At 41.0% G+C, this 23025-nt stretch overlaps 1 protein-coding gene across 2 annotated transcripts in view; it reads left to right on the forward strand.

Moving 5' to 3' along the window:
* LOC114878955 (small conductance calcium-activated potassium channel protein) overlaps positions 1–23025 on the forward strand; it is a 129197-nt gene that overhangs the window by 18691 nt on the left and 87481 nt on the right. For both annotated transcript variants that reach the window (XM_046287719.1, XM_029193349.2), the window contains exons 2-3: positions 15370–15884; positions 20374–20644. In XM_046287719.1, the coding sequence (XP_046143675.1) occupies positions 15415–15884; positions 20374–20644 (741 nt within the window). In that variant the 5' untranslated portion in view covers positions 15370–15414. The remainder of the gene's footprint in view (positions 1–15369; positions 15885–20373; positions 20645–23025) is intronic.

Below are 23025 nucleotides of genomic sequence, written 5' to 3' on the forward strand. Positions count from 1 at the left end.
GAAACGGTTGGCCGAGTAAGCAGACAGTGGAACGGCTGGTCGCGAAAACACGCGCGGTTCTTTCCACCTCTTCTTAACGCGATTTTTCGCCCGGCAAGGGCGAGCAACGCTTCGTACGGCCGGCGTTTAAGCACACCCTCGTGCTCGCGAAAAGAGTCAAAGGCACAAAAGACGCGGACCAGGAAGAGAGCGGCGCGAAAATGCCGGCAGACGTCGTAAACGAACGGCTGGCTCGTTCCTCTTCGCCCCTTTTTTTCCACGCGTACCTTTTTGTCTCCGTGCCAGAGGGAAAATGCAACGGGGAGATGCGATGGACGACAGAGTAATGTCTTTTCATTTCTCGTATAACATTGTCGGGTGTGTTGCAAAAACCTGGATTCCGCGGTTGCAAAATGGTAAAGAAACTTTCAATTTCTTTGGAGCGTGAAAACCGTATCCGTGATGTATGACCATTTTGATCGTATACATAGGATGAATCAAATAAATAACTTCGTATGAGATATTATATATTCATGTATATGACAGTCAGTCGAATAAATAAATAAATAAATAAATAAATAAACGGTGACTTTTTGAAAGCTTTCGTGAAAACGACAAGGCACTATTGATCGAATGGACGAGACACGTGAGTGTTGGATTGAATTCTCATGATTCCAAGCGATTCTTTCCAACGGCGGAAAGAAGTTCCATGAAATTTTCAACAAGTACGAAGCAATTTCCATCGATTTATCGATGAAGAAATTCGATCAGCCCCCGCCCGATGCCGAAATTAATCGTTCGTTGAATATTTCCTTCCGTTAACGTGTCGGTTGTTCGTTAATTTTCGATTCCATGGAAGCTCATTATACTAATATGCGAGAAAAAAAATTTCGCACCGTATCGATTATCGAACGCTCCTTGGTGAATGATTAATTCATCCTGTGTTTTATCGCGAAACTCGGTTCGGCGAGCTTGCAGCCGACGTTGATGCGAAACAACGTTATAAATACTAGGAGAATAAATGCAGTTTACGTCGGGCAACAAAGGTGAAATGTTAAAAAGGAGTGGATTTCTTTTATAAGAAAATATGAGGTAGCTGTATATAAATTTCACACTACAACTGACAAGTATGTCAGAGTAAAAGTTTTCATGATTCTTGTAAAAAAACTTGCGATATTGATGCTATAAAAAGAAAAAAAAATCGTAACGTAAAAGAAGAAGAGAATGTTCTAACGAGTTTTATAATAAGCTACATGATCGTAGCAGTTAGCCGGATGGTCATTTGATACATTAACAGAAAACGTGATTACCAATTGTGATCGGGCGATTGCTTATTCTCAATCGCGTCCTAGGCAACGATCATCATCCCCCGATTCACCCCCTCATCCCTTCTCTCTAGTTATCGAGCTTTTTCCCCGATCGACCAACAGAGAAAGAGATGGAGGCTTGATTGGATTTAGTTCTTGGCAATTGAGCCGACCGCTTCATTGCATTAATCTCGTCGCGTTCGATCCGAGAGGCAGGTAACTTCTTGAAAAGGCTTATTGCCAGTCCCTTCGAGGGGACGATCGTTCTATTTATCCGTAGCCAGATCAAATAGGAACGCGTGAAATTGGTCTATGGTGATAAGATCGAATTTCGTTCACAGAGTCGTAAAACTGATAACAAAGAGACCAAATTTTATGTACCACGTCGTGTTTGGTTTATTATTCAATTTTTGTTACCATGAAGGATAGTAAAAGAATCGATTAATTAAAAAAAAAAATTAATTGAGAAGTATAAAAGAATATCCCTCGTGGAAATTGCAAATAGTTTAGCTGAGAGTGGTAGCCATCGCAGAGACTTTAATTTTCTTGGTAACATCGACGAAATTCGTCGTCCTGGGACGTCTCTTTACATTTCGTCCCGTGGGAAACGTAGCTCTCCATTCTCTGGAAAGTCTTTTATTTTTCTTGGTAGCCCAGATGACCAGCACCGTCGAAGGAATTTGAATATCGAACGGACGGACCGTCCAAAATCTCCAGAGAACCATCGAAACGAGATCTTCGCATTCGAATTGGCAAACGAAGCGTCGACATGACTTGGCGTTTTAATCCCTCGTCCCTTCGAACACTTTCTGACCACCAACCGTTCAACCGACCCTCGAGTATCCCTAAAAGTTAACGGAATAGCAGTTTAACCTTGTTCATTTTTCATTTCACCTTTTCCGTAACGTGTCGGTCAACTTGACAGTCCTCTTCAATCATTATTACTTTCACATTTTGTTAACAATTGTGTTGCTTCGAGTGTCGTCGAAAAGTGTCCGCCAAAGCGGGAAGGTCAAAGGAAAGCCGAAAGGAAATGCGAAAGCACGAAGAAAAATAAGATTTGACCAACGAGGTCGTTGCTTCAGATTCCATCGTACGACCTGGATTCGACGTCGGCAGATGTTCGTCTTCTTTGATCCACCTAAATCTCGATAAACGTCCATCCGGATCCTCCGTGAACCTATTTCTGATCTATTTCACTGGGATTTACCAACTGTGTTCTCGTTTCCGTCTGCTTGTCCTGGAGAATCCGCACAACCCCTTCTGTCGCCTGGACAAGATGTTGCTGAAAAGAAAAAGTGTCGAGTGCTGATTTCACGGTCTTCTGTGAAAATCCACAGAACATAGCTTGAAGGATAATACTCTATATAATTTGACCTTTTCACTGAGATCGACCCCTACGAACACCTTTAGAAACGAGAAGATTTTCAAGGAAAAGCGTACAGTCGATATAAATATCCTCGGATCAGATTTTCGATGGTGTTTACCGATGGAACGCTCGTTTATGGTTACCTTCTGGTTCCTCTTTTAGGAGATGGCTTTTCTGACCCGGTAGACTCGTGGCTCTCGAAAATGAAGTGCTCGTTGGTTTCGTCGGAATTGACCTTTAGCCAGCTGAGCCTCGTGGATGAGTGCACTTCAGTTGGAAGCTTGTTGCATGGCCGAATTTGGGCATGGAAGCTCTTTGGACGTTGTTAGGTCAATTTTAGAGGGACGTTTTCGTCCTGAAATGTTTCACGATGACGCGTTGCGTTATACAGGGTGTACAATGTTAAACCTAATTAGTATTTCATCTACTCGTTGAACACTCGTTGCTTTTTCCGTTTTAAACGTCCCTAGAAATGTTAAACGGTTCTATAATTGGATCGGATAGAAGAGAATTTGTTCGGAAAACTTTGTGGGAATGCTTGCCAACAGCTGCGAAGCTTTTCCTGCCACCTGTTCTCAGTCACATGTTTGACAAATCCCATGACCATGAATGATGCAAGTAATTGAAAGTTTATATAACCTTGCGATCAGAGAGCTTTCGGTTAAAAAGACAAAAGGCTTCTGTAATTTAATAGAATAGTTCCCTTTTATTTCGATGAGTATCAGAAAGCCTGGACGTTCTGCTGAATTTCTTCAACTTGATTCTTTTCAAAGGAAAAGCTAAGTCGAAGTTAAGAAAAGAAAGGAATGGTCGATGGAAAAGTTGGCTTTATCGGAATGGCGTTTGTCGTTGAACGAGCGAAACGCGATGTCTAGGACACGTATCGTACTAGCTGCGATTCTGCAAGCAAGAAATGCTCTTCTGACTGTGATACGCGCACAGATCCGACGACGGAAACGTTATTACAGCGGATAAAAGCGTCGCATAGCCAAGAGGCGGTATATTTTTAGAGCCGGGCCCAGGATCCGGATGATAAAGCATTCTCGGAAATTTCATCCCTGTCCCTATTTATAAACTCGAGAGAGTAACGCTCAGGATTGTAAAAGCAAATGTTAAGCTCCCGCGAGGCTTTGGATGATCGATGGATCGATTGCAACGTGAAAATTTGCGCAAACTTTGTTTGCAATTCAATTCGTCATTTCATTGAGATAATATCGAAATAACCTTCGATGGTTAATTCCATAGTCGGTCTCCAGACAGACTCTGACGGAACGCTGTGCATCGTGGACATGGACAACGGAATCCTAGACATTAATTAGTCAATAAAGTAGACGTGTCTCTGTGGAGTGCGTGTTGTGTATACAAGGTGGACGAGTTCTACGATCGATTTCTCCATCGAGGGTTCGAGCTCGTTCACCTATTTCGATGCATCGCTTCAATTGATTCGTCGCATCGAAAAGAAACACAAGCTGTGAAAGGAGAACAGTTTTGGATTATTCTTGCGATAACATTGTCACAAACGATTGCAGTTTCGCATAGCAGAAATACCTTTTCGTTTCATAAATCAATTCTGCTAGAAAAAGAGTTATTATTACGCCTACTATTTATTTATTATTAGAATTATTGATCGGATCGTGTTACGTTAATGATGTATAATATTTTTGTTTTCATTTACAAAAAATAATTTTTCATTCTCGCAATTGCATCGAAAGTGCAACGACTCTCGCTACATTAGGCCTCGAAAGATCATCAAGTTGAGAAAGCACGCTCGTTCCAGTAGAATCAATAAACGAAGCGGATTCTACATGCGATCGTCGATGTGGTAAACTTTGAAAAATGAGATTTCAACCGTGTTGAACTCGTGCCAAATGCTCGAGAGGGTACTTGGTCGTGTTGAGAAATTCGGAAGAATGAATGAGTCTTTGAATGAAACGCTCGTAAAACCAACGTACACCGCGATTTGCGTTTTATAAACATTGAAACAGTGAAACTATCTTTTTCCACAAAGCCATTGTTTCCAGATGTTTCCAAAGAATCGCGAATTCAAGGACTCGATTGACTCGTTTAGACCACTGAAATGTTCGGAGACAAAGTATCTTTCCTGTAATTGCACTTTATAGAAAAATGATAGTTTAAAATAATAGAAATATGTATGATATTACACCTTCTTAATTACTATTGCAAATTTGAATATTTTCCCGCGCTTCTGTGTATTATCGCGTATTCAACGATATAATCATTCATAATAAATCCGGAATGATTTATACATCGTTTGCTGTTTCAAATACCCGGAAAAATTACGCTCGACTCGAACGACTTAGTTTATCGTGAGATTCCGAGTCAGTTGATGGTGTTCCATCGGCAAGAACGGAGAGAGATTTGTCAGGATACGAGGAAGCGGTAACGGAACAGTGGCTTCTTGGATTCCAGATTAATGGATCGAAATAAGAGGGTCGTTTGCCCGAAAGCCATTCGCTCGCGATCGTTGGCGCGAAACGTAGCAAGTACACGGAACGTGTGCCACGTGTCATCAAGTTAGTTTGACTTGCGTCATTCCACTTCGATTGTTATTTAAAGACTTTGCTTCGTTGCGCTACCGAAATAACGACATACGAATTACGTGACGCGCGAACCGACCATCACAAATCTCCGTGAACTTTTGTCGTTGCTTTTCGATCGACGACCAATTCTGTCCGCTATACTCTACAACTTCCCTAATCAAAACTAATAAAAATCTGAAAAATTCACTTGATTCAGAGATTGTTCAAGTTTTCATAACTCTTCAGACTGTTCTGATATCGTCTCTCGGTGTAGAATTATTCCGGAGGCAATTAAATCACGCTAGTTTCGCGGTGATTTAATCACAGTCCCTTCCTAAATGTCTTCTCTCGGCGAGATTTCCGTCATAAAAGCGGGACGATTTATGAAACGCTCCAATTGTATAAATTTCAACGAATCGAGGAATTTCTAAACCATCATCTACCTAATTTCGTTGTAGAACAAAAGTTTATCAATTTCTTCTTGATGAACAAGCTTCAGTCGCGTGATGAATAACGCAGACGTTTCTTGGAACCTTTTTCTCGCGAGCCAACCCTTTCAAGCGGTGCTTTTTTTCCACTTTCGTCGCGGCTGGAAAAGAAGCGAAGTTCTGCAACGCCCTATGGCCACCTCGATCGATTACCAGCGAAGGCAACGTGCTGCAAACACTTTATCGACCAGTGAACCGCGCCGCCCGTGGATAGTTTCCGTTCGTTCGTCCGATGGAAACGAACCGAGGCGAAACGTGCGAGAAGAAGGCTTTTCAAATGAAATAATGCGGCTTGGGAGTCGTATGGTACGCTGCTTAACCGTAGCTCAATCGCGGCTCTGTATTTGTTAAGGGAGGGATAATTTGTTGTTGCTTTATCCTTTCTGTACCTCGATGAAGATTTTTCTCTCGGAACAATTTATTTTCCGACTGTAATAAGGGTGTAACTTACGTTACAGTAAAAAAGATAACAAAAAATGGGTTATATTTCCAAAGGTGGAGAATACAATATAAATGGTAGAAAATATAAATAATTTCTTCATTAGATTTACTTCATTATCATTATTAACCCATTAGCTACCGCGATCTCCAAATGGGGATTTGTATATATATATTTCTTTTATCACTTGTAATAGGATTATATTAAATAAAATGTTAAATAAAAATATCAAAAATAAAAATTTGGCTGTTAATGGGTTAATGAGATTCGTTCGTACGGTAGTACTCTTGCACCTTTCATTCCCGACGTTCTTAAAGTATTAAGGAAACGAACAGATTACTTGGAATATATTTACGAGCAGAGTTGTGTGCTCGTGAGAATGAAAGTCTCATTTTACAATTGAGATCTGTTTTCTCAAGAGAAATCAACCCCTCCCCGAATGCACGATGATTACCGCGATATTCTGTATTATGGAAGAAAACAGACAGATTAGAGCTTGAATAATACGAATAAATTTGTGTATTATTTTTAAATTGACCGGAAGTTTTCTTATCAGAGTGTTTCTTATACAAGTTCCTGCGGTGCAACGACATCAGCCAGGAACGATATCGCTGTTTCCTCATTTTTCTCTCCACAATGGCAACGATACTGTCTGACTGCGTCGAAATTGCAACCCCGTAGAGAGGAATTCCAAGTTCTTCACGGCAGGAGTGGCACTCGTGCTGTTCCAGCCTTCTTTCTTCGCGGTCCCTTCACGCGCGTCCTCTTTCCTACTTTTTTCCCTGCTCCCTTTTTCTTTTTTTTCTTCTTCTTTCTCCGCTCTTGACGAGGAGGCTTGGTATAGTTTCGTCGGAAAGTGCGCATACACATTGTAGTCGCGAGACGAGTGGCTGCTGTCTGGTTCGGTTCGTGGAAAGCTTTGGAAAATATCGTGCCCGTAATGCAACTGTAATGTTTGTAACGAGGAAACATCAGTTTCGCGAGTTTCCTGAGAAACTGAATCGATATTGCTCAATTCCCTCTTTTCTTTTATTAAAGGGCCATGTAAAATGGAAAAGGTTGTATTTCTTGGACATTTTGCAATTTCTGCTGATGCATTTATTATGTAAAATTTGGTCATTTTATATGTAACATGGGGCTAATGGAAATTCTTAATAATGGAAAGCTTCAAAATTCTCTGAAACCAATGAATTTTTCAGATTTTTATTAGTTTCGATAAGGGAAGTTGTAGAATACAGCGGGTAGACTTGGTCGTCTATCGAAAAGGTATAATTAATTTCTAAAGGCACAAAAGCTGCTTAACCTTTTTCCTTCGGTTAAAAACTAGCTACGATACTTTCGTTCATTAAAGAGAAACGGCTGAATTAAAAGGCATCCGTGTCGTCGCAATTTTCACGATACTTGAACATTTTTCTTGTCTCTTTCGTTTAGTAATCTTGAAAGAGTAGTTTCGCTGTACGCAGAAGATGGAGAACCTTTTTGTCCACATCGAAATCCTCGAGGATTCTGTTTGCTAATGGATTTCTCGATAAAAACAGTAGAGTATAATATTTTACTTTCACGTCTAACGAATTGAGAGAAAAAAACACGTGTGTATTTAGGTTACACCTTGTTAAAGTAGTCATATTATTTACTATACAATTATTGTGTTTCGTTTTGCACGAATATTTTTATCACTTTTCGTTCGAAGCGGATCGAAGTTCTGAACGAATAAGTAGAATAGTCAATATTTGACAAGATAAGTAAAGTAGAAACAGTGAGCGGCCAGACAAGTAGAGCAGGGACGCTAAATTGCCAGACAAAAATAATATGAATAATACTCCGGAACAAATAGATAAAATTTCGGAGACGGCCAATCGATACTGGATTATCAGTGGAACAGCTGCATTTGCTTTATTGCATCGGGCAAAATAAACCAACTAAAGCACCGTGTTCCATGAGCAGAATAGCTTTGTCACGGATACCTTGCTCATTTTTCGATCCAATATTGCGAATGCACACTCGGTCCGATTCAGTTTCACCGAGCTCGAAAATGAAACCGAATATTCTCCTTCTCCGTTGGAACATTACCCTCGGCGGAATAATTACAAATACTGGATATTTTAATAAAAACAGGAAGAGTAGAACGGTCCTGTAATAACAGAGAGCGTCGTCGAAGAGCGTTAAATGCATTCGAATCGAACGAAAAACGTTTAATTAAAGTCCCCTGAGGTACATAGGAAAGAATGTAGAGCATCGACGAGGATAATTGAAAAGATGGTCCACAGTGATTTCTTTAATTAAACGCGAATTTCGTATTATTTCTTTCGTCTCGAAGGAAGAGTGGAATTTGCAATGGTGGTTTTATTATCGCATTACTTCATCAAAGTCTTCTGTTGAATCATGAATGAACTGGCAACTCGTTAATGAGGGACTTTCCAGGAAGGCAAGCAAGAAATTTCGAGCGTGAAATTCCACGGATAACAATCCTTCTTTTGATATCGCGTGCCAAGATGTCACGGGAATATTATCACGGAAAGCTTTTCAGTGTTTCCAATTAAACGGAATCACGTCGGTCGAATGGAAAATGATCGACCGGGTCATCCGGCACGACGTTGCATTATGCAGCCTCATTTCTCGCGCCGTACGATGCTCCACAACGCTTGACAGACGTTGATTCGATTAAGATTCGTTCACCGATGTATTTTCGGCGGCAGCCGTCTCCTGGCTCGCTTTGACGCATGGTTTATTAAGCTTGGATCTAAATTGGACCTTTCTTATTCCAGATGGTCGGCGATCAAATAAAAATCGCGTTTATTGCTTCACCTTCTATGCTTGTTTGACAGCTTGACAATTTGATTGGACAACTTTGATAGATTATTGATCTACGTCTTTTTTTTTTTCAATTTCCGAGTGGTATTTTATGGGGGACAATTTTCCAATCGACACTTTAGAATTTAACTGAAATTCAAAGTCAGAGATTTATCTTTTATTTTCCTTATTTTTAGTATCATTACTGGTCTGCCCTATTCTACTTATCCGACCACCTACTGTTTTATCATACGTATTTCTCTTACATTCCGTAGTCCCAATTATCTGACCACTCATGGTATTACTCGCTTGCAAAACCACTTACGATCTTCTTTTAATGGTCTGACCACCTATGGTCCTATTCCACTTGCCCAGCCGCTTACAGTTCCCTTCCAATCGTCTGACCACTTATGGGCCTATTCTACTTTCTCTCCATCTATGGTGCTAATCTACTTGCCTAACCATCCGTGTAATCATATTCCACTGGCCCGGTAATATACGATCCTATTTCACTTTCTGGAGCACTTATGGTCTCCGTGAATAATGTTAGCAACCTCACCATCGGCGGATGCATCCTTAACTTTGCGTCATAAAAATCGATCGAGCCGGAAATATTTGTTCCGTGGTGACAAAGGATCGATGAATTTTTACGAGCTCATTCTACTAAATAACAGGCACCGTTGAAAATAATGACGCAATTTGGTTAGAGGCGGGCCAGGCTGCCTCGTTGCTTCATAAAGCGCAAGTGAGAAGGGGCTTCGTTTTATGTCCGCCGTGTCACTTAATTAAGTTAATGGACGCTGATTATGCACGGTTTGACGGGAATACTTCTCATCTCGACCGAGTCATCGATCGACCTGTTACTTCCGCTTGATTTGCAACTTTGCTGACCGTGAGAGCTTTTCTAGGGCGTTAGTTCGAATTAGGTGAAAGCTCGACCATACTGACCCCTTATTATTTTATTGTCTAATTGAGCAGCTTAATTGGCCGCATGATTAAACGCGACACGCCGATGTGAGAATCGTGTCGCTGGAGGATTAATGACGCGTGTTAAATATCATCTCTTGTTAGCATTTTCAGTAATAATGAACGCAGCATCTAATTATTACGTTATGGAATTTCGAATAATTAACATACCTGTTTTATTATTAATATTAATAAAATCTGAAATGTCGAAAAATGTTGCAATTGACTTTATTTTGTCAATTGACCAGGAAACGTCGAATTGAATCGCGCTGCTACCGACAGATCGATATCTTTTGGTAGATTAATCCGTTCATCCATAAACGTAACGAGAACAGTAAACGTATACTTTATTCAGATTCGATCGGCGTGTGCGCACAAGTACGTGCTTCCTGTAACCGTTCTTTACACACTCTATAAGAGCTGGCTAAGCTCTTTTATTGTAACAGCTTTTCATCCGTAGAAATCGTTACGTAGAAATCGAATCAACCTTTGAGAACACTCGAATTCACGGCCGATGAATCTGCGAGATCCTAGCTTCGAACGTGTCTTTTCTACAAAATTCACGCAAGAACGATCTTCTCGCGGATAGAAAAAGGGTGAAATTGGGGTTCGCGCCGCTCGCGGTAAATTCAAATCAGCTCGAAATTAAATTGCAAATTTACCAGAACGCTGGTTGCGTATCGACAAGCGGAAACTTTAAACGACCGGGAAATATTAATACCCTGATATGCTCCGGCGAATAGTTAGCTTCCGTGGCACGAGTTGCCGAAGATTCGTCTCGACCGGAAACTCATACAGAACGTTTCCAAATTAAATAATCAAGCCACATTAGAGTGCTTTTAGCGTGTTAAAACATGGAACATTATAGAGATAGAAGTAAGTACGAACATAATGATAAAATACCCAAAATTTTATTATACTCGGAATGAAACAAAGTCGTTAATTATTAGAAACAGATACTCGTATGGATAGACGGTCGAGAAACAGATGAAATATATTCTCGAAACATCGGTATGCAAATACAAAAGTTTGCAACTTGGAAGCACAAGGATCCATAGGAGTTTCCTTGTAGTTCGTTGCGCAGGAACGGAAACTAAATCTAACTTACAATTAATACAATCTGATTTATAAGTCAAGCTTCGTTCCAAGTTTAATCATTGGAATTAGGAGACGCGCTATTTCAATCGAGACAAACTTCCACGCGAAATTAATTTCAAAAATCCCTCGCTTTTCTTTACAGAAAATAAAATTTTCCCACGAATATTTTCGTCGTCGATTAATTGAAATTGTTATTTACCGTTGGAACACGTAACATTCGAAGCTGCAAGCAATTCGCGGTATTAGAACGCATTAATTAGGTGCCACTGATCCTTGATAGTGGCGAACGTTAATTAGAGCAAATTCCTGTAGCGGCAGATGCTCGCTAAATTGCACATTCGAAATTCCATAGAACCAAACCTCCATACGGAGATTGAAATCGGTATCTTTCCAGATGGTGTCTGCTCGAAATTGCCTCCACTATGGTGAACAATAGAAACGATGATATTCGATCGGTTTAATTGTTGCCGCACTTGCTTCGTGAACTCTTGTTCACCGGTTGCAATGATATTTTAACTTGTAGAATTATATTTATTTAACTGTTAAGGTAGAAAAGATGGAAAAAGGGGTTTCCAATAAAATTTGAACTTTTTCACTAGCAAGGACGTCTGTAGATTCAATGACCCGAATGGCTCGAAAAAACCTCGATTTCCAATTAACAATCGTCGATTTCCTATTGATCGGATGAAACATATTACAGAGGCGAGGTCTGTTATCTAGTCACGAGACTCGGTCAGAGGCATCTGTTGTTACAGCAACACCTGTGTTGCGTGCTATCGCTTGAAATTCTGTTGCCCTTACTTCCGGTTCCTCGTCTACGACTACTTTACGATCGTGACTGCCGTTATCTACCCCTGGGGCAATGCTCTCTTTATTGTCCATGAATGGCTGAAAAGGATTTTATTTCGAGAATTCGAACGGAACGAGCCGGTCGATCGAAAAAAGCAGAGATTTGAAATTTTTTGAAACTTCCCAAGCCTCCTGTATGTATGGGACATATGCATTCATCAACGTATCGAATCTTTATTATACCGAAACGTGACACGGGCACGAAAGCAATGATACCTAATTAGTAGTTCTGAAAGCCAGTGGAATGTGCTCATTAGCCGTATTACCGGCACGTTTCGTTCTTTGCCAAACCTTGTGTTCGTAGCTCTACCACAGATCTTTGAGCGCCGAGTTCAAGGAATTGTTCCATTTCCAACGGTGGAAAGTTAATCTCTACAGAGCTTCAAACAGCATACTTGAGGATATAAATCTTCTTTGTCAGAAATTTGAACTCGTTCATTAGGTTTCCTTCAACTATCATAACTACCTCTTTATTGTAAGACACGTCGAGGCACTAATTATTATCTTAAGGTTAATTTTCAAATCTAATTATAAACGTTCTGATTCGAAATTCTTCTTATCTTCATTTGTTTACGGAAGCCACGAAATTGTATTGCAAAGGATCATTCGTACTTTTCAAGTCTATTTACAAAGAAGGTGAAACGTGAAAGTTGCTAATGACCGCGGATCAACGTCTCTCGAAACCGCTCGAAAACGAAGGCCGCGCTTTGAGCTTTTTAATTAATGGACAACGAACGAATAAACCGGGTGTGCCGGCACGCTTGTCCTTCGCGTTTACGTGTCCCAGTTCCATAATGCCTTGCAAGAGCACCCTCCAAGAATATTCTTGCCATTGGCTTCGAGGCGAATCAAAGCGGCGCCGATTCTCTGGTTCAACGATTAATTTGTCACCCTTGGTTACGAACGAGCCTCCTTAGGAGGCTGAGGCTTCTAACGATTCGAATTTCCATCGCGAACGAACAGGACCAATTTGAGCTTCTCTTCGCGTCAGATTCCTTACCGGAGGAGCCTTATTTTAATCTGTAAATTTCAATTGTTAGGATAGCATTAAAGTTTTCAAAAATAGTCTGACCATCTCGTCCAACATACTATTCTTTCTTCCAAAGGAATAGAAACGAAATTGTTCGGCATCAATCTTTCATCGAATCGATCAGTTCAGTTGAAGATCAGAAAGGGGGTGCAGAAACATCTGTTACCGATAAACTCTGATCAAAGACGGTTCGTGGCGAGCTTTCCACGAGCCATTTAACGAAGTTGCTCGAGAATAAGCTGGAACACTTGAGCAAATACACGGGAACCTATTTTGGTGACGGGATAGGCTCGGAGGCAAACGAGCGACACGCTTTGGTAGTACCCGGACGCTAATGCGTACGGCTTCGTCGTGACAATATTATAAACAGAGGAGAAGCGTTCCCGCGCGTAACCGTTTTTCCGGGGCTTTGCTGTGAAGCCGTGCGCGATAAAAGGTGAGGAAATTGTCTCGGTGAATGTGGGGTTTCTTTCGTTACGCTCACCTTTTCTTTCTTTGTTGAACACCGTATGTCGTATTCGACGATAAGAAGATTTCTATATCATTCTTAACATTGATTTCTGACAGAACAATCAAAAGTGACGATATTTTGTATGATTAATAGAATTTTTTAAACACCAAAGAGATGGCGTCAGTAGGGAAAAAAATGAGAGCTTTTATTTCAATAAAACACTTGCGGATGCGTACCATTACCATTTTTTATTTCCTCCGCCATAGTAAAGTTGTGGCGTTTTTTTAAACGAAAGTATATATTTTTGATTCATATAACGATTCACTATTTGTTTTGATATTCTACACGAGACATGCGAAAGAGAAGGTATAAAATGGTCGCTTCTAACTACGGGCGCGAACAACGTCATAGAATCATGTAAATGAAATTCGTGTTTGCCTTCAATTCACGGAACGTAAATGAGGAATAATGGATGAACAGACGGCCAGCCCGCTGGTCTTTTTCGTTTCCACAGGCTGAATAAAAAAAATACAGTTAGCTATTTCGAAATGGCTGGCACGATTCAAACCGGGCGCAATTTGCGCCGCTGCCGATTGCTAACCGCACGCGAATTTCGAACGCGATGGAATTGACGAAAAATTGGAACGCGATCGTGCCTCGTCTTCTTTATTTCGTCCCCACTATGAATTCTCATATCGAGAGAATATTTTCACAATCGGAATTCGTTTGAAAAATTCAGGAACATTAGCGACGACATTGCACTCGGTTGCAAGATAAAAGCTCGTAACGAAATTACAGTAGACGAAGTTCTTCTTTTCTCAGCTTTGTTAAACCACCGTGAAACAACGTGCTCTGTTTCCAACGACATCCACTTCTCTGTAGATTTAGGAAGAAAGAAGTTCGAGCAAATGTCCCCTAGTCCAAACTGTCTACATTCCTTGCTTTAAAGAGGTTCGTATAGTTTTATAAGATCGCGTGAGCTTTTGTACGCTTCCAATGGATATATGAGAGGTCGTATTTTGCAAGAAAGTAATCTAGGAAGTTTTCCAGGAAGTTTTCCTATAGTTGTGTATCTTGAAAGAAATCAGGGAAAACGTGAAAATCTTATCGGTCGTAAAATAGAACACCAAAAATGTTGAAATTTGTATTAGTGGTACTTTATACGCAATCAGAATCGATCATTTTCCAAGCGGCAAAGAGAAAATCCGGATATTAAGGAATTAATGTGTACAACTAAGCAGAATTCTCCGATCGTTTCGAAGAAGCAAGCAGAGAATGTTTTATCCACATTGTAACCGTCCCGTGTTGCGTCTACTTTTCCATCGAGCACGAAAATAACTTTCCTCGCCGAGAAAATGCAAATGCTGCTATGTGGAAGCTTAAAACTTTCGCATGTAGAAATTTTGTATCAGACAGCGACGCGCCTTTCCAGTCTATCATTTTCATCCACTAACAAATAAATGTCGACAGATTTATGATCTTCTATCGGAATGATAGTTATTGTAATTTAATTATGAATAAAAAAGGTGTCGCACGTACCAAAGGTTAGAAGTCTTGACATTTCCGAGCTAACAACATTGGCGAACTCGTTCAATTATTTACCAGGATGTGCGAACGTGTCGAATCCAGATACAAAGCTAAGTAAAACGGGGTTGTATGTAAATAGCAACCTATTCAAACTTCGTGGGTGTTCTGGTCGAACGAGCGATGCTTATTGAGCAGCTTTTCAACAGCAACACATTCGGGAAACGCGTATGAAAGGTAGAGGAATTGAAGTTGGAAAAATGTTTGCGGTATTCACGAACTGGGTTCGAGGTCGTTTATTCATAGAAATTGGTAATTTCGTTAATTATAAATAGAGTTAGTCTCTAGTTTTCAAAGAAGATTGTCATTAAATTAATAATAATTGAATGTGCTTGCGAAGCAAGTTTCCTTCTTGCAAAGTTTCTACTCTAAATTATTTCAACCACCATTCGAACCTTAGAAGACCGAAAATTCATCTTCGTTAATTTTCTCTGCAAGAATGAAAGTAAATAAATCCACTGGTATCGTGTTTGTTCCAGGAAATGGCCACGTGACGCGACAGAAGAAGAGAACCCGGCCGCAAGATGAACACGAACGGCAATGTCGGCTCTCAGGAGGGTGGGAACGGTACCGATTACGGTTCCAGCGAGGAGACGGCCGCCCTGCTAAGCAGGGCGCCACCCCCTCCGGTCGTGGTTGCCGCGGCGTCTCAGGGCAAGCCGGTGCTCACGCGACAGGATCGAGCAACCTTTCTGGTTGCCTCGCCCCAGTTGTCCGTCTCGGGCCTCGGCGGCTCCGAGGAGAGCGGCACCACCGAGGATCCGGCGACCAGATCGGTACCGGACATCGAGCTACATTGCAGACTCGACGGTGAGGTCCAGCCTCAATTACAGCCGCTACAACCGCAACCTCAGCCGCAAACGCAAGTCCAACAACCGATTGTACCCGCTGGTTATCGGTCCAGGCAAACTTCCCACCAGCACAGGTGTCGTTGCGATCGTAGGGACTCGTTGGCGCCATCCTCGGCGCTGCACCTGGCAAGGAGCGTCTCTAGGTAAGTGGGATTTTTTCGAAGTTCTGAATTTTGAAAATAACAAATGACGGGGTTCTCTTTCGTTATGTAGCAATTTCTCCTAGGAAAAACCTTTTTTTTTTCTAATGTGGGAAAATCTTGTATAACACCCCCGACATACCCTGAGGGAGGAGATGTCAGATTCTTACTGATTAAAATCTCACGGCAATCTACTTGGGCGTTGAAGAGAGGTTCCGGGACCTTGTACATATTACACCGGAACCTCCCCCGCCATGCATAACGTGCCCTGTCTCGGGGGGCCTTAAATCTAGCCTCTCATTTCCTAGGGAAATCTAATCTAACCCTTCTCTATCGTTGTCTTCTTATAGAAGATCCTAATTCATTAGGCTACTTTGGTTTCTGTTTTGATTGTTATATTTGTAACCATGTTATTTCATGAAAATTCCATGCTACTTTCTGCGTTCTAACTTACCCTGAATACGCTCTGGCCATAAATCTTTGACGAAGCATTAAGCTCGACGAGTGGTTGCATCGTTGTCAGAAGAATAATCCTGACAGATCGTACGTGTCTAGACACTATACTAAATGTCACTGATTTATCGCGTCTTAAGGCACTGGATTGTACCTTTCATTTTTACGTCTCATTGTTACTGTATTAGCTCTCCCGCCAGATTTACGATGCTGTCGTTGAGAGTACCATTTCCAAGCAGCATTCTTAAGCCGTGAATTCTGAAAACATACAAACCAGACGTGCAGGAAGAATTCTGGAAATAAAGAATTTTGTACCTTCGTGCCGTGCGCGTCGGTCTTCTGTTTAAAAATTTCTACCCAACTTTGTCGTGTCGAGGATGACTCCTCGGCGAAGGGTGAAAAGTAATGTAAGAGAATGAATCGGGAGATACAGTGGCGTAAATAGAAGTTCACTCGGTTGGCCGCGTGAGATGACCCTTGAAGGATATATGGAGGCAATGTAACCAAGAATAGGGCCAGGATATTTTGTATACACCGACGAGTTGTAGCGTGTCGCATCGGTGACTTTGAACGAGTCCAACTACGACGACCGGATAAATTATTGGCCGGGCGTAAATCACCAGAGATTAAATAACGTTAGCTCGTTGCTCTTCGAACAGTTTTACCACCGCGTGGAAACTTTATGATCTTTACGCTTGACAGTTATTACGCCTAGAGGATGTTTGTTCTTGTATGCAAGAAATGAAAAACTTTCTTATTGCTGGTAGTCTCTTGGTTTCTATTTTTAACGACAAACGCGATTAAATATTTCGTTAAAGCGCGTAGAAAAGAAAATTTTAATATTTTTCAATAGGAAACCGAAAGTTATATTCAGAAACGTCAGCTTAACTTGAATATTCTCAGACGTGAAACAGCATCTTCAGGAAGTTGCAAAAGCGATTATTTAGTACAACATACGTTTCTATTCAACCTTACGAAGCATTACCTCGTATATTCAGAAGCACTTGCTATCCAAATATCTCATTTAACCTTCATCCATCAACCCCTCTTCTCCGTTATTAATTACATCTTGCAAATTTCTCACGGTATAAGATGTGTCAGCTGTAATACAACCGCTTTCACCCGAAATATCTCGAAGCATAGTTTCTTCCGATGGCGTGGCATTTTGTTTCGCGATGTACAAGGAAATAGGGGTTGCCACGGATTTGGAAATAGGAAATAACTGGCAGTATCTGCAATAGGGGTTGCTAGATCCTGCTGGATCTCGAAACGGGGTCGGAGCTTAACACTTTGCGTTGAAAACTGTGCACGAAGCCCTTTTTGGATGCATGAAATTCGGTCGAACTATTAAACACAAAGGAGGTGAATCAAAATCTGATTGTTGCTGCACTGTTCACTGAAAAATCGTTCGTGCGTTTCGGTTGCAAAATTTTAATTTTTTATCAAAATTGAACAGCTTCTCAAGCATAGTTCTCAATTGATTTTCCTTGTAGTCTTTCAAAGTGGGAGTATGTCCTTAATACCCTTTTCGTGTCCTTTTACTATTATGTGCATAAGAATGTACATGAAAATTTTCAGGGATTTCATAGACTGCAAAGTTTAATTACATAAAATCCGGTTTAAGTCAGTTAATAGTATTTTATGAAGAAAATTCTGAACGAGACTGAAAATGACTCTTCATAAATGTTACGTACAAAGTAAATTACCTATTTGTTAATATTTTTAGTAAGCTTTTTCATTTTAATAGTGGTATTATACAAAATATAATAAGGTTAATCCCTTTCATCTCCTACCCTCAAATATAATCCAACCTCGACAGAACACAATCTCCATTTAGCAATAATAATTCCAGGGACTACCAATGAAAAAGGAGGCGAATGCAAGCAAATTTGATGGAACTAGACTAAATTGCTCTTATTAAATAACCTCTTCTGTTTCAAAGGCTGTATCGCAAGTAGGTACAATTAAAGTACAGTTCATTCTGTTGCGATCCTTCTTTGAGATTCCTCGAAATTCTGTCTGAACTTTGAAACTTCGCCAGTTACATAAATCGAAACGTTCCCTGCTGTCTAGCTTCTCAAATGTTTCCGCGTTTTCCATTGCTCCCAGTTACAGATCCACTGGGTAACTATGCAAGGTAACGAACAAGGGACGCGAATATTTCCAGGCAATCGCCGTTAGTTCGTTAACGAAACGACCAGCGAATGCCGCTTTAATTGGAGCCGAATTGTCCCTGAAACGTACGAGGCAAACCATCCGTGATATACTGAGATCTACAGCTTGATTTACGAATTGAACGTTCGACAATAGTAGAGTATCAACTCTACTGACACCGAAGTGTCAAATATTTCAAATTTGTCATAAAGCACAGTTGACCTGTGCAAATCCCAGAACATTCTTCATCTATACAAAAATTATTACTCCAATGTTGTAATTTTTCATAGCTTCACTTCGTTACACGTCCTACGTGACGAAGCGATAACAATTGAACCGTGTGCAAACAAACTGATCCGGATGAAAGATCGATCGCATCAGTTGATTCAGAATAAACGAACAAATGGTTTCACACCACCCACGTATGTTGTACTTCCTATAAAACCGAGCAAAAAATGACATAGAGAGTACACAGTACACCCGCACAGCTCGTAAGAGAAAATAGGTGACGCGTAGGAAGTAAACGTTACAGATGATTGCAGTTTCGATTACATTTAAATCGGCGACCATGCAAAACACCTACGACAGCGCTTAAATCGTGCAAATACCCTCTGGTAGAAGGGTGAATTGCGATCGATGAACAAAGTACGAAGCAACGAACTCTTCCTCAGAAGTAGCAAGTCAGTGATTTCCGGTTAATCGTTCGAAGACCTCGGTTGAAAGCCCGACTAGCTGGCGTTAATTGCGTTATTACCGACGAAACCAACTGCCAACGACCTCAGCCTCTCCCTTTCATCCATCTTTCTCTTTCTCTGCATTAGCAACGTTCTAAGTCAAGAGCACTCGGTTCGACAAAGACGTTGAACAAAGAGCATCGTCGTCACAATAGACGAGCACATTCCGCGAGTAAAATCGAATTAGTTAAGTACTTCCGTCGGGGCTCACACTAAGCCTTTCTCTACCGTTGAGCTACTCCACTTCTTTTCCCCTTTGTTCCCTTCTTGGTCTCTCTTGTACGTCTGGTTTTACCTTTGGGCAACGTCTGCTTCGTAAATTGAGTGTTTAGACACGGATTGAAGCGGCCTGGGTAAACGAAGTGTCTCGGTTTTCTCATGATTCTCGAGGAAGTTGAGAGAAACGGAAGCTTTCTTGCGGAGTGTTTGAAAAATTCTCTTCAATTCTCTCAGATGCAAAAGAAGGTGACACGCGAATTTGATGATATTGCACTTCTAAGTATACTTCGAAGAGACCTTTTTTTTCTCGTTAAGTTACCTGTTAATACGTAATACACCTGGCTATATCAATGTATATGATATATCGCAATGAAACTCGTCGATATAGAGTTACTGGCTATTGTACAAGTTTACCTACATGCTCCATGTATTGTTGGCGATAGTTCTATTGACATTCGACGTGTTTACCGGTTCTATAAGATAATTAACTACCAATGCCGGAATCGATAATGCCGTCTTCTGTTTGCTAGACGAAATTTCATTAGCGACCAAACGCGATCGATGTGTCCGCGATAATGTCGTCGCATCATCGAGCACTAATATTCGTATTAAATTTACTCTGTTGCACCTTTCCAGAGTCTCGTTATTGCATACTATCAAGATGGTCAAAGGCAATTAATTTTATTATTTTAAATTATAATTCGGACGATAATACTTTAGCCTTAAATATTACTTAGTTTATTAGACGTTAACTGGAATTCAAAAATTAATTAATCACTGGAACAAATAATTGGCTGAAATTTCAAGAATCTTTAATTACTGGAAATGTTATTTTCTCCGAAACACGGGAAAAAGGAAATGTTTTGGCGACACGCGGAATTCCTGTTGATCGACAATTGTCGATAACAGCTGTTTGTCGATTTATGTTACAGAGAAAGCGTGAAAAGCGGCCACCACTGTTGCCCTTGTCAGGCACCCCCGCCGCCGGTTCTCGTCACGACGTCGCCGAGCGCTCGTATAATACGGCAAAGCTCGCAACCGGAAGCGTCCGCGTGCTGTTGTTCCGGATGTTGTTGCCCTCTACACGCAGGCACCACGCCGAGTGCTGCCTCCCTGCGGCAGCTACGCGAGCCAGGAGATGGAATTGCTGGCATCGCCGCGGATTCATTGCGGATCAATGGCGGCATTCGACAATTCCGACAGGTAAGCCCCGTTACCGATCAAACAATGGTTTTGTCATGCACCCTTCGCCCATTCCACACACGCTCCACTGCGTTCAAACAAGCAACCCTTCACCTTGGATCTGTGTTCAATGTCCGTTTCCACTTTGTACAAGCTTATCGCGATGTGCATACTACCAGAACCTGGACGCTAACCGTTTCCTTTAATTTACTACAAAATTATTCATTCTTTTACTTTGAAAATTAAAATTCAAGAAAATTAAATACCGAATGTTCATCTCAGCGTCCAGGTTTTTCCTCGCGCGAGCGAGTTCACGAAATCGGCAAGGAAGAAAGCGAAAAACGTACTGTTGTTAGGCTCAGCTGTGTCGTTGCCTATCTTGCTTGTATCGTTGATGATCTATACGATCGGTGTTCCGCGATCCAGAACACGTTTCGTACCTGCTGCACCAACTCGGGTTGCATTCCGTGTTTTCCTCCGTGTTTGAACAGCCCGTCGAAACACCGGCACCCTGGTGTTCTTGGTTGTTTGCTTCGCACGCGTGCTCGCTCGAACAACCGTCGGTGTTTCTTCCCTTTCCTTTCTTTACTCTTTCGTTTCCGTTACCTTCCTCCCTCAGTACAGACTTTTCGTGCGATCGAACGACCGTTCGTCGGGTTAGGATATAGAATTTGGAAGTTCAGAGCCAAGACATAGGTCCATTTCTACAGTTTCTAAAATTGGATAAAATATGGATTTCATGCTTCTAGAATATTATATTTTTTGTACCAAGGGTAGATCTAGAAGCCTTCCTTAGATCACTATTATAAATATTAATGCCATTGAAGATATTTACGCGTATAACCAGTGGTCCTCTATTTAATTATTACTAGAAAGAATCTTCCTCTCTCGAATGTAGGAGTTTGAAAAATTTCGTTTCACGAACAAACTTATTTATCGTCGAAGCAAAACCGGTGCTGCCACCTAACAAAGGGTTGAAGTATCAGTTGGAAGCTACCCTTGAAGAATAGAAGCTCGATACCGACAGACGCGTATAAAGAGGGTTAGAAGCAGCCCCTTATGATAAGAAGCTTATCAGACTCGACGACAATGCTTCTAGTAACGTTCCTCGTTGTAGATGGCACCGTGTGTAGAGAATGATTCGCTTCTGAAAGATAATCGTGGGAGGAATGTGCACCTAGAAATCGCAAAAACCACACGAGTTCCGTAGAGATTTGCACGAGTGATCGATCACAGGGGAACACCAGAGCTTTATACAAGACTTAATCATGGTTTAATTAATGAGATTAGTCATTGTACGTAGCTACTCGAGACAATTAATTGGGATAGATAGAAAACCATTCAAAATCCTGCTTAATTAAAAAATATTTCTGGCAAATGATTTTCAAACTATCTCTTAATTTTTTGTCTCTCGACTTACTAGGATTTGTGAATATATTTTTGCTAAAATATGGAATAGGAAAGAGAAAAATTAGATCAGTTTAGAATAGTGAGAAAAGTCTAAAGTGACGAGAAAATTTTTGTCCGCGTACGTTCGGCTGTTCCGGCTGTCCCGAAATAAAAAAAGTGGTAATTTGCTTATTCCCGAGTGGGGATCCTTGACGAGCACGAAACGGATCTCCCGTCGTCATTAAACGAGATCCGGGACAAAAAAGGAGAAAAAAATAGAGACGCGAGCAAAAGAAGCGAAGAGGAGGCAGGCAGGAAGCAGCGAGCAAGTGAGATCTCGACATTGTTAGTTTAATTATCTCTCCTTGGCGCGACGAAACCTCCTCGTATCTCGTATAGATGCCCGAAGGGATGGAAGAGGGGCTCTGTGCTTTGTACGCGATTTTGGCCGGAAGCCAACGGATTATAATCATGCTCCGACATGTCGTGCATGGAATCAAGGTTCGCGACGTGCAGCCGTGACACGAGGGGTAATTGGGAACTTTTTTTCTTTTCTGCAACGAATGGCTCTCTTCTTCTACTTCTTTTTTTATCCCTGTTTCTAGTTGATGGTCGAAAGAGGCTTTCTAGAGTGGCTTGAATCAACTAGAGCCCGGGTGGTGTCTGTTAATTTTGCTTTATCTCGAGACGAATTGGCTAGGGCGTTCAATCTTCCCGAGGCTGATGAGACTGTCATGTTTTTAGTAATTATATCGAGCTCATTTGCAGTTTGTCTTGTTAGAGTAGTCAGGAATTTTTCATTTTCAATTTTGAGTGGATGGTTATTGATTTTTTTCACGCATTCCAACGTCTGGCTTGAATTATGGCTGACCTATTCTACTTAAAATTGTTCTTGGAAAGCTGTTTCCTAAATTTCAGTATTCTTATATTGTTCTGCTGATATAATCTACTAAATGTTAGAGTTAGTCTTTGAAATTGATGAATCTCTAATTATCAAATTGTTAAATAATTCA

The sequence above is a fragment of the Osmia bicornis genome, chromosome 11 (assembly GCF_907164935.1).
Source record: "Osmia bicornis bicornis chromosome 11, iOsmBic2.1, whole genome shotgun sequence".
Taxonomy (NCBI): Eukaryota; Metazoa; Arthropoda; class Insecta; order Hymenoptera; family Megachilidae; genus Osmia; species Osmia bicornis.